General features: G+C 54.5%; 1 protein-coding gene across 7 annotated transcripts; it reads right to left on the reverse strand.

Moving 5' to 3' along the window:
- Positions 1 to 140: 140 nt before the first annotated feature.
- Positions 141 to 19,966, reverse strand: CCDC157 (coiled-coil domain containing 157). 7 transcript variants are annotated; one of them, XM_017945233.3, is made up of 14 exons: positions 19,833 to 19,966; positions 16,688 to 16,825; positions 14,564 to 14,715; positions 10,480 to 10,738; positions 8,731 to 8,902; positions 7,420 to 8,041; positions 6,650 to 6,727; positions 6,113 to 6,303; positions 4,645 to 4,812; positions 4,310 to 4,484; positions 2,762 to 2,967; positions 2,078 to 2,166; positions 1,696 to 1,992; positions 141 to 236 (listed from the first exon to the last, which is right to left on the reverse strand). In XM_017945233.3, exons 4-13 carry the CDS (start codon positions 10,725 to 10,727, stop codon positions 1,725 to 1,727), a joined length of 2,217 nt encoding a protein of 738 aa, XP_017800722.2. In that variant the 5' UTR covers positions 10,728 to 10,738; positions 14,564 to 14,715; positions 16,688 to 16,825; positions 19,833 to 19,966; the 3' UTR covers positions 141 to 236; positions 1,696 to 1,724. The 7 variants fall into 7 exon arrangements, with proteins under 7 accessions (XP_017800722.2, XP_017800725.2, XP_017800724.2 ...); XM_017945236.3 differs by lacking the exon at positions 141 to 236 and having other exon boundaries at positions 1,644 to 1,992; positions 2,762 to 2,901; XM_017945235.3 differs by lacking the exon at positions 141 to 236 and having other exon boundaries at positions 1,644 to 1,992; positions 2,762 to 2,946.
- Positions 19,967 to 19,998: the final 32 nt, after the last annotated feature.

Raw genomic sequence — 19,998 nt, forward strand, 5'->3', positions numbered from 1 at the left:
CTCAGCCTCCCAAGTAGCTGGGATTACAGGCATGCGCCACCATGCCCAGCTAATTTTGTATTTTTAGTAGAGATGGGGTTTCTCCATGTTGGTCAGGCTGGTCTCGAACTCCCGACCTCAGGTGATCCACCTGCCTCCGGCCTCCGAAAGTGCCGGGATTACAGACGTGAGCCACCACGCCCGGCTTCTTGGAGGGATTTTACGCCCATGGTAGGGTTGTCTTATGGCAAGCTGACCTGAAGATAGGGAAAGTATTTGAGTGAGCCTTGCCCTAACCACATGAGCCTATTCAAAGTAGTTTTCTGCTGGTAGAAGAGGAGGAAGTCAGGGATTTGAAGCATGTAGGGGATTCAGTGCATGAGAAATCCTCTGTTGCTGACTTGAAGATGGAGGGAGCCCCATGGTAAGTGGGCAGCCTCTAGGAGCTGAGAGAGGATCTGGCTTACAGCCAGCCAGCGAGGACACGGGGACCTCAGTCCCATGGCTGCAAGGATCAGAATTCTGCCAAGTGGAGCTCGGAAGCCAGTTCTTCCCCAGAACCGGCAGAAAGGAACGCAATCTGGTAGATGCCTCAATTTCAGCCCTCTGGGACCCCAAGCAAAAATACCCAGCCACACACAATCTGGACTTGTGACCTCTAGAACTGGGAGCTAATGAATACATGGCTGCGGAGTTAGTGAGGTCCTACCCCTGGACTTGGGCACAGGCCTCCTGGTTCAGGGTGCTGAGGGTTGGTGCTCCCCTGAGAGGGGGGTGCCCGGGGCACCCCAGCCTCCCTCAGGATCTCCCGGGCCCCTCAGAAGCAGGAAGTTGGGCTGACCAAGGCTGTGGTAGCTCAGCTATATACATGGCCCCTCTTGACCCTTCTCTCTGAACTGAAGCGCTCTGACGGCCTCTTCACCAAGGGAAAATGCTTCAGGCATCTGGGAGCGTGTACCCTGAGAAGGCCTCAGCAAGTTTTTGGAGACTGTCCTTCACAGGTGAAGTGGCTCAGGGCAGGCTGGTGGCTTCATGAGGAAAACCCCAGAGTCTTGGCCGCGTGGCATTCTGGGCTGAAGAGACCCCCAAGGGACAGGGATGGGAAAGGCAGGGTGTCCTCTACTTGGGGGAGGCCTTGCCCTGCCTTCAGTGGCCTCCTGGGGCTATGACCTCCAGGATTTAGAGAAACCTTCATGACGGTCACCATTTCCTAAAGGCAAGGAGTTCCGCAGTGAAAGGAGGCGTGACCTCTTGGGTCCTTAATGTGGCCAGCACAGGTCCAGAACCAGGGTGGGAGGCTGAAGGTGTCGCTGCCCGCTGCCTGCTTCAGATGTCCTCACTGGCCCTTCCCCTGTCCACTCCCACCCGACCCCCTTCTGAGTCAGTGCAGGCCACTGAGCCCAGGTTCACCCCTCGTCCCTTGCTCTGGGGAAAGATGGCCCTTCACCTAGCCCAGGCCCTAGGGGCTTCCTCTGCCCTGGGTGTACTCTCCTATCCCACAGCCTCTGTCGGGAGGGAAGCAGGAAGGCCCCTTTTACTGAGGGCGCATAGTGCCAGGACTCTGCTGACTGACTGAACTGCATGGCTGGGGACTCAGTGGCCCCTGCCCAGGACGGGGAAGAAAGGGCTCTTTCCTTGGCTCAGTCATACTGTGAGGCCAAGACTGCTGTGGGCCAATGGCCGGGGCTTTATTATGGCGGGTGGGCTACCAGCCACCTGCTATCCAGCCTCAGCACTGCCACAGGCTACATGGGCCGCTCCTGGGGCTGGTGTGCAGAGCTGGCCTGTCCCCGGCCAGGTGACAGTCTCTTCCTCAGCCTGACCAAGGCCTTGATGGGGTTCTGGGTGCAGGTATCCAAGTGGGTCACACCCTCCAGCAAGGACTTGTTGGGCTGGCTGCAGGGCTGCCGAGGTGGGGATGCGCAGGGCTGCTGCCGAGGTGGGGATGCGCAGGGCTGGCCCAGCAGGGTCCTGCCCGTCTTGCTGCTAGGAAGGTGCTGTCTGCCCAAGGGCCTGAAGGAAAACCAGATCCAAGATCCCCTGTGAGTGCGGGGGATGCTCCACCCACCTGCCCCACCTCCAGTAAAGCCTCACTCACCCTGGGGATGTGCTCTGGGCCTGGACTGGCTGTGTTGCTCCCTGGGTTCCCTTGCTAGAAGGGGACCAGAGCCAGTCCTGCGGGATCAGCTACAAAAAAGAAAAAGCCAGTCTTAGAAGGGTTCAGGAGTCCTCTCCCCACTGTACAGAGAGGGTGTCGGAGCCAGGGATGGGGAGGGAAGGGCCAGGCGCATATCTACGGGCCCTTCCACATAGGGGCGGGGCCTAGGAAGCCTTCCAGGGCCTATTCTCAGCTGCAGAGCCTCAGGCAGGCAGCAATTAAGGGGAGGTTTCTTTCTGACATGGCTTTTTTTTTTTTTTTTTTTTTTTTTTAGAAACAGGGTCTCATATCATCCAGGCTGGTCTCAAACTCCTGGGTTCGAGTGATCTGCCTGCCTCTCAAATTGTTGGGATTACAGGCGTGAGCTGCCACGCCCGACCCCTGACAAGGCTTCTTGTTGCACCTGAAGGCATGAATGGCTATAGAGGGGATATGGGACTGGAAGGCACTGGATCCGTAACATCCTCACGCCTTCTGGAAATGTGAAAAATGTTTCACAAAAGCACAGCCTAAGGCCTCATGTGATGAGGTGGGCTCTCCACAAGTTCCCTGGGCAGAGTCTGAAGACCTCTGCTGGGCAGAGGCTTCCTCCTGGTCTCCAAGGGCCCGCCCTCTCAGGCCCACCTTGAGGCCACCCTGCTGGGCCACTTCCCGGATTTTGGACAACATTGATTGGAGCCGCCCGTTCTCCTCCTGTAGGACCTGGATGCGGATGTCGTTGGCCTGCACTTGCCTCTCCATGTGATCTGTGACGTTGCCAGAGTCTGTGGGACATGTTATCTGGGATTCCACGCTGCTGGATCTGCCTCCTGTGCCCAATGGGACAGGACCTTAGAAGGGAGGCACACCAGCTTGGGTGGGTGGCCCAGCAGGCGCAAGGGAGCTGTGTAGTGCACCAGGCCTCCCAGCTCATCTTCCTTCTCCAGAGGCCTTATTCCCCCTTCCCTCTCCCCTCACCTGCTGGGAAGATGACCATATTATAAAATCTGAGAGCTGGGTGGGACCTAGGGCTCTCAAAAGACTTAGCAAGGCCGGGCGCGGTGGCTCATGCCTGTTATCCCAGCATTTTGGGAGGCCGAGGTGGGTGGATCACGAGGTCAAGAGATCGAGACCATCCTGGCCAACATGGTGAAAGCCTGTCTCTACTAAAAAATACAAACATTAGCTGGGGTGTGGTGGCAGGCGCCTGTAGTCCCAGCTACACAGGAGGCTGAGGCAGGAGAATCACTTGAACCCAGGAGGCGGAGGTTGCAGTGAGCTGAGATTGCGCCACTGCACTCCAGCCTGGCGACAGAGTGAGACTCCATCTCAAAAAAAAAAAAAAAAAGACTTAGCAAATAAGCAGGAGAGGAGAGTGAATCTCTCTGACAAGGCCCCCTGTTTTGGACAGGCTAGAGCCAAAGTGAGCTGTCCGAGGTCACCCGGCCAGCTCAAGCGTGGGAATGGCAAGGCTGCGCTTCCCCTGCTTTTGTGATGGATGCTTCCTTCTGGCTCCATGAGCCTGGGGGAATTGCTGCCCCATCTGGTTCAGTTTCCTGCTTTGTAAAAAGGGGCTATGACCTGCCTCACAGGGTGGTTGAGAAGGGGACAGAAGGGCCTGGATGATGTCTCACGAGCAGCTAACTGCAGATCTTCCTGCCAGCTCTGCAAATGGATTTCCCCAGCGCTTTAGGGGTCTGGAGAGGCTGGGAGAATCCAGGTCACCTGATATCCAATCCTGTGTCAAGACGGGTACCTAGCACTCCTGTGCCATGGGGTCCAGGACAGTGGGCAGCTGGGGGCTGTGTCCTTGGGACTAGTCCCATGGTGTGGTTTGGGGACCCATTCCAAGAACCAAGAAGGGGGACACAGAGAAGTCAAGCAAGAATTAGCATGTGATGTGGTAAAAAGCATGGTCTGTGGGGACAACCAGACCTGTGTCTGGGTTTGGCTGCTGTGGCTAGAGGCAGTCACATCACCATTGGGCTTTCACATCCCTCTCTATGCAGAGTGGATGACGCATGAAGCGCTTGCGTGCTGTGGTGGGTCCACAGGGGCTGCGCTGCTGGCCGCCCGGCTTTCCACCCTTGCTGCACGCTAGGGAACTGCAGTCCCCAGTGTCCTGGCCACATGAGCCCTCAGCTGCCGGCCCTGAGCCCCAGCATGCCCTTGGCACCATCCCCAGTCCCCTACCATGGATCTGGATCTGGGTCTCGGTGGGCTGGTGCAGGTCTGGGAAGGCCACCAGCAGCCGCTCCCGCTCCCTGAGCTCCACCAGCTCCCGCTCTAGCTCCAGGATGGTTAGCCGCAGGTCCGTAGTCGCCTGCTCCAGGCCTTGCTTCTCCCTCTGCAGGCTCTGCAGCAGCTCCTGGGGCAGGGGGAGGCTCAGGCCTGGCTCCTGAATGAGCCACATGGCACTAAGCGCCCCTGGGGCACCGTCCCTACCCCGAGACAAGACACGGGACAGGCCTGCAGGCACTCAGTTGGCCAGAGACTTCTCCAGCAAAAAGGAAGACCCCCACTCTCACCTGCTGGGCCCTGAGCTGGCATTGCCCCTGCTCCCGCTCGCTCTGCAGCTGCTCCTCCACGTGGGCCCGCTGGGCCTCAGCCTCATCCAGGCTGCCCCGCAGCTCCTCACGTTCCTGGTCCAGGCTGTCCAGCTGCTTTAGCAGGGCTCGCTGCTTGGCCTGCAGAGACTAAGCAGGAACAGACAAGCAGGGAGGCTGTGAGACCCACAGGGCTAGGCCCAGCCATGTGGAACTAAGGAGGCTATAGCATCTACTACCCCCCCGCTGCTACCCCCCTGGGGCGTGTGTCTGTGTCTAGGGAACATTGGTCACACACATGGAAGGGCAGGGGTTGGGGGAAGCTGGCAGCAGGCAGATGCACACCAGACCTGGTCAAGGGCAGGACCACAGCTTGAAGACCCTGGCCCTTGGAACGTTGTTGGCTGACTCTGGGGGTCTCACCCCCACTTCCTTCCAGTCACACGGAGACCCCACTTGGAGAGGTATTCTGGGAACTAAGTTTTTCTTCTCCTTGGGTCTCCAGTGTCACATCATCCCATGTCACTGAAGCCCACATTTCCTAACACCCACTGAATGGAAAGCAGGAAGAACTAATGCTAGACTGCTCAGAGTCCTGGCTCCATCTCTCACTAGCTATGTGGCCTTGGGCAACTTCCTTAACCTCAATAAGGCTCAGTTTCCTCATTCGTAAAATGGGGGTGACAATAGTATCTACCTCCTGTTGCTGTAGCGAGGAGTAAGCATCAGAGTCTGTGGCTCCTGAAGCCTGGGTCACAGCAGACACCTGATACATGGTGGCTGTGACAGTTTACAAGGCAGAGAACAGCACCCACTTGGGGTAGAAAGGCTTCCCCTACCCTGGGCCCATGTCTGGCCCTGGGAACTCTCAACTGAACTCCTGGCTCCTTGCTGAGCTTTTGAGGGTGGACCCAGCCAGGACAGCCCCCAGACCTGCTCCTTTCACTGGGCAACACATCACCTACTCCCTCAACCACACTTCTGAGGACTCCTGTGAGGCTCCATTGCCCAGAGCACAGCTGTGGGCCCTGGCTCACCCTCTGCCCACCCTATCCTTCCCCTGGCTGATGGGCTAATTGCCTGTCACAGGCATCCAGCTCAAAGGCCACCTCCTCCTAGAAGCCATTCTGGATTCCCATGGCACATGTGGCCATCCCTCCCTGCACCCCTTAGCCATCTGGCAGGAGAGTGTGGCACACCTGTTCATCTTTGCTTGTAGGGCACTCCTCCAGACTGAGGCCTCACTGGGCAGTATCTGTCCCTGGATCACTGTTCCCCCAGTGCCCGGCTCAGGGCAGACTCTCTGTAAAGGTGAGTCAACCCCCACACCTGGAGGTATCTCAGGGAGCAGGTACCCAATACAGATGAGCCCCCATTCCCTGACAGTGGAGCCCTCTTTCCCTGCAGCCTATATTGCAGGTGCCCAGGCTGGCAAGGGCCCCGGCCTCACCTCCTGGTGGCGGACCATGCTGTCAACACGGGCTTTCTCCTTATCCAGCTCTGTGCTGGCCCAGCAGATCTGCTGGCCAGCACCCTCCAGCCGACCCACCAACAGCTGCACCTGCTCCTCCAGCTGCTGCACCTGCCTCTCTGCTGCCGCCCTGCGCTCGCCTTCCTCCTGCAGCTGCTGGGCCTTTGTCTCTGCAGCATTGAGTGGACGTGGGATGGTAGGACAGGGGAGCGCTGTACTACCTCAGACCCAGGACAGGTGCTCACATCCCATCTCTGGGCCTCAGAGTCCTCAGGAACAAAATGGGGCTCTAGACCCCGCCTGAGGTGGGTTTGGAAAATAGAAGGTGCTTTCTGGGTAGGAGGCGGCACCCCAGTTTGGTCATTGCCCAACAGTGTGGTTGGTCAGGCCCACCCTCCTGTGGCTGGTACCCTTCGTCTTCGCTCTGGATGCTCAGCGGACAGAGATGGACGATGCTCGTCCAGCCACACCCCTGGCTTGAGATGTGGCATCGGGGCCTATGACAGGGTTCCTTACCCATAGCCTGCATGGACTCCTGTTGTTGCTTCAGTTCTCTCTCCAGGGTGGCCATCTTTGTCTTTAGGTCACTTGTTTCTATGGCAGCCAAGAAAGAGGCCCTTCAGAGGGTCCCATGGAGCTGGCCGGCGGCCTTCATGCCCAGTGTGCCCCATGGAGTGGAGGCAGCCCATCGCCTGCAGAGAGGCCGCCTGCGGTCATGGGAGGAGCTCTGGGGAGGTTGGTGGAGGCGGCTGGGCCCTTGTCCACCCTGCTTCTCATGTGCTGGCTGCCACGTGTCTACACCTCTCTGGGCCTTGATGTCATCCATGGAGGCAACTGTGAGGCTCAGAAAGGGCAAATCCCTCCGGCCTCCCGTCAGTGAGCACTGACCAACTTCTGGTGCCAGGAATTACGTCTCCAATGGCTTTTGCCAAAACCAGAGAGGCTGCTCTGCTTGGCTGGAAGTGCCAGGGGAATAACTCTCTGGAAGTAGCCCTCAATGACTGACAGCGCAAGTGGATACATACCTCGGCTCCCTCCCTGACTGAGAGATGAGTCTGGGCAAGTGTCCTAGCCCAGTTCCCAGCCCCAGCGGGACTGCGATCACAGTGTCACCACCGGACGAACACACCCTTCCTTGCTGCCCTCCCTTCCCTGCCTCTTGCCTGTGTCCCAGCCTGGGTTCTTCCACACAAACCACTTGCCCTGGAAGTCCTGTCTCACAAACATCCATGCAAAGGCTGTGGCAGAGACCCTGGCACCAGGCGTCTGGCCTCTGGGGCACAGACCTGTGAGCAGCTGCTGTTTGTCACGCTCCCACTCGGACAGGCACTGCTCATCCTCCTCTGCCTGTCGCCGCCGCGCCCCCTGCTCCTGTTTCAGCGCCTGCTCCAGCTTGCCCGCCTGCTTCCTCAGGCCATCCTTCTGCCCCTCGGCCTCCTCCAGCTGGGCCCTGAGGGCCTCCACGTGCTTACTGAGGCGCTTCAGGTCTTTCCTTTGCTCTGCTGCCCAGCGGCCCACTGTAGCAGCCGGCAGTGGCCTGAGCCCCATGCTGTCCTGTACCAGTTGCTGGAACTGGCCTAAGGATGAAGGCAAGTTCTGGCTCTGACACAGGCTGATGACCGCCTTGCCCACCTTCTGCAGGCTTCCCTGGACGCTGGCGCATGCGTCACAGGGCACCAGGGCCGTCTCAATGGTCTGGGAGTAGACACTCCTGGTGTTCCTGGAGGTCGTGGCTGGGAACTGCAGGGAGGCTTTGACAGGGATGCTCTCTGGCTCTTGGCAGGTCTGGGGCAAGCCTGGCACTGGGGAGGAGGGCTTGATGAACTTGGCAGGCTGACATTCAGGGCTCCTGGCTGGCTCGCCCTTGGTGGGCTTGGAGGTGGGAGTCTCTCTTTGGTTTGCCCCTTTCTGTGTTCAGAAAAAGACAAGGGAAAGCAGGTGAGGGAGAAAGTAGAGAGGGAGGTGACTGGTTCTCTGGGGATGTTCTGTGACAGTGTGACAGCCTTGCCTGACACGCAGACCCTCAGATGTTCTCTGACACCGACGTGAATAAGAGAGAACTTTCTCCCTTTTTTACTCTGACTCAAGTTACCACACCCAGGTCTCCTCTCTGCGGCCCACACCCCGAGCTCCAGCCTTGATCTGATTGTACGCATGGTGTTGAGTGATGGTGACATCACAGCTGCTGGTTACTGGGCTCTTGATCAGTGGACATGCCTGCTCTTGTGTCACCATAACCACTCTCAGTTTTGGTTTCCTCCCCATCACGGTGACAGTGGTCCTTCCCCAGCGGGTGGTTGTGTAGATTATGGGATAGCCCATAACAAACGGGGCTCACATGATCTCCATTGTACAGATGAAGAAACTGAGGTTTGGAGTAGGCAAGATTTTTCCAAAGTCCCACAGGGATGTTAGAGCCAGGGAGCAAGGCATGACCCCCAAGGCCTGTGTTCTTAACCGCCACACTGTGTGGGGCTTGACTGGGAGGGTGGTGGGAGCCAGTGAAGGCGGCGGTGCACACAGTAGTAGGCTAGGAAGCCAGAGCTGGGGCAAGCTGTGAAGGCCACCACAGTGGGGAGACAGAGGCTGGGACCCACCTGGGGGAGTGGCTGCTGGTGGAGCGTGCCTAGCTTCAGCAGGCTATCCCAGAAGCGCCGCACCGTGAGCCCCACAGACATGCAGGGCCCCGTAGCCCGTGCAGGGGGCATCATCTGCTCGGAGCCAAGGTTCTCCAAGTAGCTCATGCAGCTCTGAAGCAGCAGCAGGAGCCTGTGGGCAGAGATGCCAGGTTGCTGGGGCCCAGGCTGGTGCCAACACACCCTCAGACCATACAACTGCAGCTCTGGCTCTGCGGAACTGGCCCAGACATCAAGGGCTTGGAGAGTCTCAGAATATGCTCTGCTGGGCCAGCTTCAAACCTAACCCAGGGGTTACTTCCCCCAGGAAGCCCTCCCTGGCCACAACCTCAGCTTGGGAGCCTCTTCTGCATCTCCTGGGTGGGACTTCTGCCTGGCTCTTCTCCACTGGACCAGGGAGCTCTGTGAAGCCAGGCCTGGCCTTGCCTCAGTTGTATCCTGAGTCCTTGAAAAGTTCTGGGTGCCTTACATTCATTCAGTGGCCCAGAGCCTCCACCTGACAGATGACAGAGCTGAGACCCAGAAAGGGGAAGAGCCTGCCCACAGCCACAGGTTGATGTGCCAGGCGTGGCAGTGGGTACCTGTAATCCCAGCTACTTGGGAGGCTGAAGCAGGAGAATCTCTTGAACCCAGGAGGCAGAGGTTGCAGTGAGCTGAGATCACACCACTGCACTCCAAGAAGAGCGAAACTCCGGAAAAAAAAAAAAAAAAAAAAGGCATGCACCAACACAGCCAGCTAATTTTTAAAATATTTTTGTACAGATGGGGTCTCCTTCTGTTGCCTAGGCTGGTCTTGAACTCTCAAATGATTCTCCCATTAACCTCCCAAAATGCTGGGATTACAAGTGTTGGCCACCGTGCCTGGCACACCATCTTAACTTTATTTTTATTTTCACTTTTTTTTTTGAGAAACAGTCTTACTCCATTACCAAGGCTGGAGTGCATTGCCGTGATCTTGGCTCACTGCAACCTCTGCCTCCCAGATTTAAGTGATTCTCATGCCTCAGCCTCCTGAGTAGCTGGAAATACAGGAACGCACCACCACACCCAGCTAATTTTTGTATTTTTACTAGAGACACGGTTTCACTATGTTGGCCAGGCTGGTCTTGAACTCCTGACCTCAAGTAATGCACCCGCCGTGGCCTCCCAAAGTGCTGAGATTACAGGCATGAGCCACCATGCCCGGTCAACCATGTTAACTTTAATGATAGCTTAGAAGTGATGGGGCTGCAGGAGAATCCACGAGGCTCTTCTCAGCGGGTCAGGATTTGGAAAAATACATCCCGTCTCTGGCCTTGTGATATGTAGAGGGAACAGCACAACCCACAGGACAACAGGAAAGAGAGGCCGGGATGGAAACTCTGAGAAGCAACTATGGGGTCCCCGACACAGAAACCCTGAGGCAGCTGGGAGCAGCTGAGAGACCGTGGTCACAGATGTGGTGCCACAGAGACCGATGGAGTGGAAATCAACTGCCTGAGGTGGACAGGCTAGGAGCCTAACACGGGATAGCACAGCACACAACACAAGACAAACGATAAAAGGTAAGACTACTTTGAAAGTCCTGAGCTGATGTGGCCCCGACAGGTACTCAATGGTGACTGTTGTTCCAACATCACCCCCGCCTCTGGAGGGGCTTCTGTAGCTGCCACTGGTTTCAGGGGCAGGTGCCGGCATCCTGAGATGACCAGGCTTGGTCAAGGCCCTCACCTGTCGATGACCAGCTCCAGCAGCACAACATGGGACAGCTGCGTGAACTCGGGGTCACCCGGAACATGGTCATAGTGCTCCAGCAGGGCCACCATGTCGAGGTCACAGGCCATGCGGTCAGGGAACTTCCAGGAGGGGAAGCGCACAGGCCCGGCGCGGGAGAAGACGTCTACGATGGCACCCTGCAGGTCGGTGAGGTCTGTGCGCAGGCTGTCCATGCAGGCCTGGCTGCCCAGCAGGTGCGCCATCCTCACAGCTCCTGGAGTGAGCACAGAAGAGCCCTGCCAGCCAGATTCACGTGGCTGCTGCTAGAGGAAACTCCCTGAAACCCTCATCTGCCCAGGGGCTACTAGGCCAGAAGTTCACCCCAGACCCCGGGGAGAAGTCTGTTTCCCAACCCCAGGTGACAAGGCCTTTTGGACCTGGTTCTGGGTGGCCTCAACAGCCTCTCAGTCCCACTACCCTGAGCACATACTGCAGAGTCCATCACTCCACAAGTCCTTCCTAAGGACTTACATACGTCGGGTCCCCTGCTCAAGGCTGGGTGGATACAGCTATGAACAAGAACATGCCTCTCATCCTTTCCTCCCAGAGTGAACCCTTGAACAGGGCACACACAACTGAGAGTTACAGCTACAGCGTGATGGGAAGTGTTGGGCCACACCAGGCCACTGTCATATCCTGCCTAGACCACTGCAGCAGGTTCCAGCTGGGTCACAGGGCAGGCCTCCAGAGATTTCCGCTCCAGAGATTTGGACCAAACTCTACTGGACCATGTTATACTGGCCACAATGCCTCAGTACTCCCTGTGGCCTATGGAAGAAAAGCCACCTCTGGACACATCCCTCGCTTCGCCTCTCTCTAGTCACCTCCCCTCTACCTCACAGTCTTCCCTCCTACCACCATGAGCTACCAGTAGCAGCTCATGCACACGAGGCACTTGTTTCTAAATCCTCGCCCATCTGTCCTCTCTGTCAGAATCATGCTTCCCTGTCCAATTCCCATCACATGGCTAACTCCTCTCATCCTTCAGGGTTCCTGGATATCACCTCCTCCAAGAAGGCTTCCCTAAGTACCCTCCATGCTGGCTTAGATACTCCCTCTGGGCTTCCCCCATCTCAGCTCTGATTGCTGTCTGCTGGAACGGCCTTCTCTCCAAGCCATCTTAGCCCCTGTGGTGTCCCCAGTGTGGCCAGCTGGGGACCTGGCCCACTGTAGATGCTCACTGGCAAATAATGACTGAGTGATTGAATGGAGAAAAGAAAAAGAATTGCAAAGAAAATTTAAAATGCACTTGACTTCTAAAGTGCAAGAGAGGAAAATGTGAAAACTTGCATTGAGACCTATTGTCATCACTCTGGTGATAGGGAACCCATTATATATATGTACGTTTTTTGTTTTTTGTTTTTGTTTTTTGAGATGGCGTCTAGCACTGTCGCCCAGGCTGGAGTACAGTGGCGTGATCTGAGCTCACTGCAGTCTCTGCCTCCCGGGTTCAAGCGATTATCCTGCCTCAACCTCCCGAGTAGCTGGGATTACACATGCCCGCCACCATGCCTGGCTAATTTTTGTAGTTTTAGTAGAGACAGGGTTTCTCCATGTTGGCCAGGATGGTCTTCTGACCTCAAGTGATTCACCCACCTTGGCCTCCAAAAGTGCTGGGATTACAGGTGTGAGGCACCACACTCAATCCCATTATATATATATTTAAAACAATTTTTGTTTTTACTGATGCATAATAGATGTCCATAGTTTCAAGGTACCTAGTTTCAGAATTACTTAATACATATATAATTTGTAAAGATCAAATCAGTGTACTTTGAATATCCATCACCTTAAATTTGTCTTTCCTTTTTTCCTTTTGTTTTGTTTTTTGAGACATGGCCTCTGTCACCCAGGCTGGAGTGCAGTGGAGCCCTCACAGCTCACTGTAGTTTCAACCTCCTGGACTTAAGTGATTCTCCTGCCTCAGCCTTCCAAGTAGCTGGGACTACAGGTATGTGCCACTATACCTAGCTAATTATTTATTATTTTTGGGGGGTAACATCTTGAACTGGCAATTTAAAAATTTTTTTGTAAAGATGGGATCTCACTGTGTTGCCCAGGCTGGTCTCAAACTCCTGGGTTCAAGCAGTCCTCTCTGAAAGGCTTGGCCTCTCACAGTGCTGGGGTTATAGGTGAGAACCACCACACCCAGCCTATCTTTTTTTCATGCTAAGAAACATTTGAGGCCGGGCACAATGGCTCACATCTGTAATCCCAGCACTTTGGGAGGTCGAGGCAGATCACCTGAAGTCAGGAGTTGAAGCCTGGCCAACATAGTGAAACCCCATCTCTACAACAATACAAAAATTAGCTGGGCATGATGGCGGGTACCTGTAATCCCAGATACTTGGGAGGATGAGACAGGAGAACTGCTTGAACCCAGAGGTGGAGGCTGCAGTGAGCCGAGATCGCGCCATTGCCCTCCTGCCTGGGTGACAGGGCGAGACTCTGTCTTACAAAAAAAAAAAAAAGAGAAACATTCTATTTATTTTCTTCTAGCCATTTTGAAATGTACAATAGATCAGTATAAACTAGTCACCCTACTGATCCATTGAACACTAGAACTGCTGCTACGTTTTTATGCAGAGAATCCCAGTCCTGCCCCTTCCTGGCCTCAGAGAAGTCACTGAGGCCCAGTTGTAAGATGGGGACATTGTCTCCAAGCAGGCCAGGTTGTTGTGAAGGCGTTAAAGGGATCATGAGTAAGGTGCTTGGTCCAATGCAAGGCACCAGTAAAAGTTCTCAACCAATATTAACTATTTTTATTATGAATAATATTATTAGCAGTAACCACAGTGAAGTCCATCCTTGTCTTGTGTGGGTGCCTGGCTCCCGTTCTTCCCCAGTTCCCCTGCGGCCCACACAGAATGCTTCTGGTCCATCTTCTGCCACCTGTGGACATCTGAAAGTGGTGATCTGAACATTCTGTGACCCTTGACTCAAAAAGTGGAGAAGCGAGACACTGCCCGGGTCCCTCCTGTGGCTTGTCACCCTCCAGCAGGGCTGGGGTGTGAGTTGGCAGCTTGTTTCAGATCCAGCATTCTGCTGGGAGTCAGGCAGCTATGCGGATGCTGAGCTCCAGCTCCTCTCCACCTGCCAGCAGGGGCCCCTTGTCCTTGGTGAATTTCTCAGTGCAGGAAGTACCTCCTTGCACTAGCCCCTCCCTGAAGCAGGGGCTGCTTGGGCAGCATTTAGGCCATGGCCCCTTCTGCCTCCAGCAAGTCCAGGCCTGGCTGAAAAACTGTTCTCCCAAACCTAACCTCCCCATCAACCTCCCTCATCTCAGAAAATGACATCCCACTGAGTGCACCTGGCTTGGCCCTAGCCTAGGCATTTCCTGAGTTCCCTCTTTCCTCTACCCCCATGTCCCAGGACCCAGTGCTGCAGATCCTACATCCAGACCACACTGGGAACCCAGCATTTCTCTCCATCAACACTGCTCCTACCCCATCATCTCCCGAGACACTGCCAGAGCTTCCCTGAGGGATCAGCCGCTTCTCTTCTGCCCTGTACCACCTGGTCCCTCTTGGTTGTACATGGCAACCAGAGTGATTGTTTAATAAGGCAACCTACCCCTGCTTGGAGCCTTTTCCTCTCTCTCTACAGCACCAAGACTGGAATGCTTCCTGGGGCTCCTGCCCTGTGTGGCCTGCCCCAGCTTCAGTGTCTCCCCACCCAGAACGCGCCCCTCCCCAAACTTCTTCTAGATAAGACACCTCCCTCAGGCCCCCCCGCCAAACATCCTCTCCTCAGGAAAACTCCCCAGGGCCCCAGGTCGGGCGAGGTTCCCTGTCACACATTCTCAGAGCATCCTGTTCTTTTTCTTCCCAGCACACACCACCGCCAGAATGGAATCATTATTTGCGAAGTTATTTGTGGTTGGCAGCCTGTCTCCCTGTGAGCGTGTGGTATGACCTGGTCACCTGGGCTGAGAGGACTCAGGGCCAGCCTGTGCCCACAGGTGCTGGGAAGCTCAGAGGCACTCAGGGGAAGGGTGGTGGACTCTTCAACCTCCCAGAGGACGGGGCCCTCTCCTTACCTCTGTGCAGGTGCCTGCCCGTGGAGCTGGAGTGACTGAGTGTCTAGTTCTCAGATGAGCCTGTGGGCTCCAGGGCTCTGGGTCAGAGGCTCATCCATGTGCCCGGCTTCCTGTCTCCAGTGCAGGGTTGGCCCTGAGTAGCTCTTCAGACCCTGGGAAGGGATGACAGGGACAGTGAGTGAAAGCACAGTCAGGCAGGGCTTTCTGGGAGCAGGGTGGAAGGCTATCCAGGAAGGAGAAGGGGTTCCAGGCTGGAGGAAGGAGGTGAGAGAAGGGGCAGGTGGGCTGCCTGCCTCCAGCCTGAGCAGAGGGCACTCTTCAATAGTGCTGGTTCGACTGAAGAACTACTGTGTGCCACTTCCCTGAATCTGCCTCATTTCTACAGAGGAGGAAACTGAGGCTCTGAAAAGTTAGGGAGCTTGCCCGAGGTCTCTCAGGAAGCTGAGATTCTGAGTCCACCATCTCTGCTCTGTCCTCAGGCCATGCTACTTCTAGAGCAGCAGTGTCTAAAAGAAATATAATACAAGCCACACATGGGATTTTAGGTTTTTCTACTAGCCACTGATGGGGTACAGGAAATGCTACCCCAAGATATGGCACCTTAGAAATGCAAAAAACTGCAGAAGCAGGATGGCCACTCTCATCTTCCCCTCATCCTTCTTCTCTCAAGCAGGCCGCCAGGAAGGTCAGTCTGTGACCTCTCCCCTCCTTCTCCCCTGAAGACCCTCATGTGACAGGTGTCCTGCCCTATACCCAGATGGGGAGAAATGTCACACAGGAACACCAAGAAGAATCTGAGCAAACAGGCCTTGCTAAATCCACGCCCTCCCTCATTTATTACTATTAGATCATACTTTTTTTTTTTTTTAAGATGGAGTCTTGCTCTGTCACCCACGCTGGAGTGCAGTGGCGCAATCTCAGCTCACCACAACCTCCGCCTCTTGGGTTCAAGCAATTCTCCTGTCTCAGCCTCCTGAATAACTGGGACTACAGGTGCACGCCACCATGCCCGGCTAATTTTTGTATTATTATTATTTTGAGACAGAGTCTCGCTCTGTCGGCCAGGCTGGAGTGCAGTGGCATGATCTTGGCTCACTACAACCTCTGCCTCCTGGGCTCAAGCAGTTCTCCTGCCTCAGCCTTCCAAGTAGCTGGGATTACAGGGGTGTGCCACCACGCCTGGCTAAATTTTGTATTTTTAGTAGAGATGGGGTTTCACCATGTTGGCCAGGTTGGTCTTGAACTCCCGACCTCGTAATCCACCCACCTTGGCCTCCCAAAGTGCTGGGATTAGGCGTGAGCCACCATGCCCAGCCTTTCATTATTTTTTTTTATTATTTTTTTGAAACAGAGTCTCGCTCTGTTGCCCAGGCTGGAGTGCAGTGGCGTGATCTTGGCTCACCACAACCTCCACCTCCTGGGTTCAAGTGATTCTCCTGCCTCAGCCTCCTGAGTAGCTGGGACTACAGGCACGTGCCACCACAGCTGGCAAATTTTTGTATTTTTAGTAGAGATGGGGTTTCACTACGTTGGCCAGGCTAGTCTCAAACTCCTGACCTCATGATCCGCCTGCCTCAGCCTCCCAAAATGCTGGGATTACAGGTGTGAGCCACCGCACCCGGCCACTTTTTGTATTTTTAGTAGAGACGGTGTTTCACCATATTGGTCAGGCTGGTCTCCAACTCCTGACCTCCGGTGATCCACCCTCCTTGGCCTCCCAAAGTGCTGTGTTTACAGGTGTGAACTACCGTGCCCCTCCAGATCATACCTTTTGGTCCACCAATCATAATTCTGCACACTGTCCATAAAAACAGATCTCCTTGTTTCTTTGGGTTTTCATTTCTGAAGGTTTCCATGTCAGGGAAAACTTTTATAAAATACATTTGTATGCTTTTCTCTTGTTAATCTGTTTTTAAAATTTTACTTCATTTATTTATTTTTTAGAGACAGGGTCTCACTCTGTCGCTCAGGCTGGAGTACAGTGGTGCTATCATAGCTTACTGTAACCTCGAACTCCTGGGCCCAAGTGATCCTCCCACCTCAGCCTCCTGAGTAGGTAGGACTACAGGTGGGTGCCACCACACCTGGTTAATTTTTTTATTTTTTGTAAAGACAGAGACTTACTATGTTGCCCAGGCTGGTCCTGGCTTCTTGGCCTCTGGCCTTGTCCTCTCAAAATGCTGGGATTATAGGTGTGAGCCACTTTAATCTGTCTTTTATTAAACTTGCAATGAGTGAGGAAAAGATATTACTTTTTCTCCCCTACACATTAAAAAGAGTAAAAAAAGAGTCAATTTTAATAGCATATTTTATTTAACCCAATATACCCAAAACATTACCATTTCAACATACCAATATAAAATTATTAAGATTTTTAACATTTTTATGGTATTAAGTCTCAAAATCTAATGCCTGTTTGACAACACATGGCCATTTGAACCAGAAATCATTTCAAATGTTCAAAAGCTGTATCGGCTGGTAGGTACTGTACTGGATGGTGCAGAGGGTCGGATGCTGTGTGTGCATTCAGTAAATGAGGACTGAGTATCTATTCCATGCCAGGCACTATGGCAAGACCAGGAACACATCAGGGCACAAGGAGCCCTGTCCTCCAGGAACTACCAACTATATCTGAGGGTCTCTGCAAGGGGTAAGCTTGTGTGTGCCAGTTTCACCCATGGGATATCACCCAAGTGATACGTGTCTGCCCCATGACATTCACAATACGCATGCCCACATCCCACACTCCTGTTGTCTTGGCAGCTGCCTCTCATGAACTACTGCTGCCCAAGAGATTTTATGTCTCCAAGGAGGGAGGCAGAAACAAAGTCAAAATAACACATGGAAGTGTTCTGGGTTTCCTTCCTGAAAAGAGCATGAAGGAAATAAAGCAATCAAGAAGTCCCAACCTGGGAGGAAGTGTATTCAGGTGGCAAAGCACCTGGAATTCATAAGTGTGCTTGTGAAGGCACCAGGAAACACTGATCTGTTCATCTTCAAATAACTACAGCTGCCCTATGGGGCAATTTTGGATATCAACTCCCACTAGATCCTGGTTCAGTTAAGCAGCAGCAAATGCCCAAGTTCAGGAAAATCCAAGATGACCTTATGTTGCTTCTTCTGAAAATTCAAGTCATGCAGATACAAGCATGGTTTAAGAAGTACTTACGTGCGGCCGGGTGTGGTGGCTCACGCCTGTAATCCCAGCACTCTGGGAGGCCGAGGCGGGTGGATCATGAGGTCAGGAGATCGAGACCATCCTGGCTAACACAGTGAAACCCCGTCTCTACTAAAAATACAAAAAATTAGCGAGGCCGGTGAGGTGAGCCTGTAGTCCCAGCCTTCTCAGGAGGCTGAGGCAGGAGAATAAGTGAGCCGGAGGCCGAGGCTTGCAGTGAGCGAGGTCGGCGCCACTGCACTCAACCTGGGTGACAGCCTTGAGACTCCGTCTCAAAAAAAAAAAAAAAAAGAAAGAAAAAAAAGAAGTACTTACATGCATGTCAAGTGAAAAAGCACTTGACATGAGCTCTCTGTAATTCCTCACTCTTGAGTGGAACCCTCAGTCTGAGGCTGCCAGCCCTGCACTGTATCCAGGAACACATAGGTGACTGCACTAATTGAACCCTTAGGAAGGAGCAGCAGCTATCTCTGCCTCTCCTCAATTTCCTGGGGCTCAAGGCGGACTTTTGACTCCCAGAGAAGAGCAGGAGCCTTTCCTACACTTCCGTTCAACATTCCAGCGCCTTCTCTAAGACCTAGTACCCTAACCTACTGGTAAAAATGACGCCTACTTCCCAGCCAGGGTGACTGCTGAGATTCAAAGTCACCACCACGAAAACTTGGGAAACTCTAAAACCAGCTATGTGGCAGATGCCAGTCTCAAACATGAGATTGTTAATTGCCTGGATACCTGGGGACGCTGAAGGGACTGAGGACAAAAGAATAACTAACTGCACTCGTAGAGGAATAAGACTGGCTTGAGCTTGCATTCTCACTCTACCAACTCCAAACTTCACTGTCCTCATTTGTAAATAGGGTGCTATAAGGAATAAATGACGTAATACATGAAGTGTTGGGCACAGGATCCGGCTCATAGTAAATGACCAATACATCCTAGCTATCATTATTCTACATTAATAACAACCATGACACACAGCTACGATGTGTGCGGGGGAGGGGGAAGACTTGCGAGAGCAACCCTTCCTATCACTCCCTCATTTCACAGGTGAGGAAACTGAAAGCCAGGCAAGGTTCCCAGCCAGCTCCGGGCTTTCCGGAGTTGAGGAGGGGAGGAGGGGGGGGATCTCAGGAGAGGGAGAGAAAGCCAGCAGGATTCGAGGTAGGCCTCTGGGGAGCGAGCTGCATAGCTTGCAGGGGCGCACCTGTGAGAGTGAGGGGTGAAGCCTAAAGCAGCAGCCCTGAGTGATGGCTCATGCGTGTAACCCCAGCACTTTGGGAGGCCAGGTGGGAGGATTGCTTGACTCCATGAGTTTGAGACCAGCCTGGGCAACATAGGGAGACGTCCTCCCACGTCCCTACAAAAAAAATTTTAAAACTGGCCGGGCGCGGTGGCTCACGCCTGTAACCCTAACACTTTGGGAAGCCGAGGCGGGAGGATCATTTGAGGTCAGGAGTTCGAGACCAGCCTGGCCAACGTGGTGAAACCCCGTCTCTACAAAACACACACACACACACACACACACACACACAAACACACGGCCGGATGTGGTGGGCGCCTGTAGTCCCAGCCACTCGGGAGGCTGAGGCAGGACAATTGCTTGAACTCAGCGATTGAACTCGGGAGGCGGAGGTTCCAGTGAGCCAAGATCGCGCCACTGCACTCCAGCCTGGGTGACAGAACAAGACCTTGTCTCAGAAAAAAAACAAAAAAAGAAAAAGCAGCAGCCTTGATTTGAGAGGGAGGCCCCAGTGGGGCTTGAGATCGGGACTACGGAAGGCAGGGGGTGGAAGCAAGAAAAGGCAGGCCTATGGGAAAAGGGAATTAAGGGCGTAGGATTTGGAAGAGCGGTTTGGAGGATGTGGGCCTCAAATGAAAGGGGGGACTAAGGGAATAGGGAAGCGGGGCTCTCAGGCGGCGAGCCTGAGGGCACAGGGGCTCTCCGAAATGAGAGGCCAATGGGAGGGAGCTGGGCTCTTGGAAGGCGGTGTCGAAGGGAGCGAGGCACTGGCACTGAGCGAGGCACTGTAGAGTAAAGGAGGCGCGAGCTGAGTGCGGCGGGGGTCCGGCGGGTGACGTAGAACATCTCACCTGTTTTCGGCGTCGCGGTTTCAGCCCCTGTATCCGGTCAGCTCCGGGAACTGCCCCCGGCGCGCCTGCGGCTCCCGGGAACCCCGGAAACCCCTAGCCCGGCGCCCCAGCCGCTGCCTTGACAACGGCGTCGGACGCCGCGGTGCCCGCGGGGAGGAGCAGGAAG

Source organism: Papio anubis, chromosome 16, assembly GCF_008728515.1.
Source record: "Papio anubis isolate 15944 chromosome 16, Panubis1.0, whole genome shotgun sequence".
Taxonomy (NCBI): domain Eukaryota; kingdom Metazoa; phylum Chordata; class Mammalia; order Primates; family Cercopithecidae; genus Papio; species Papio anubis.

Excerpts from the sequence above, each read along its gene's own strand:
- CCDC157 (XM_017945233.3), bottom strand. The coding sequence starts at position 10,727 with ATGGCGCACCTGCTGGGCAGCCAGGCCTGCATGGACAGCCTGCGCACA. Across the intron at positions 8,903-10,479 it reads CTGGAGCTGGTCATCGACAG|GCTCCTGCTGCTGCTTCAGA; the intron begins GTGAGGGCCTTG and ends CTCTGCCCACAG. Across the intron at positions 4,813-6,112 it reads GCATGGTCCGCCACCAGGAG|TCTCTGCAGGCCAAGCAGCG; the intron begins GTGAGGCCGGGG and ends GTTCCTGCTTAG.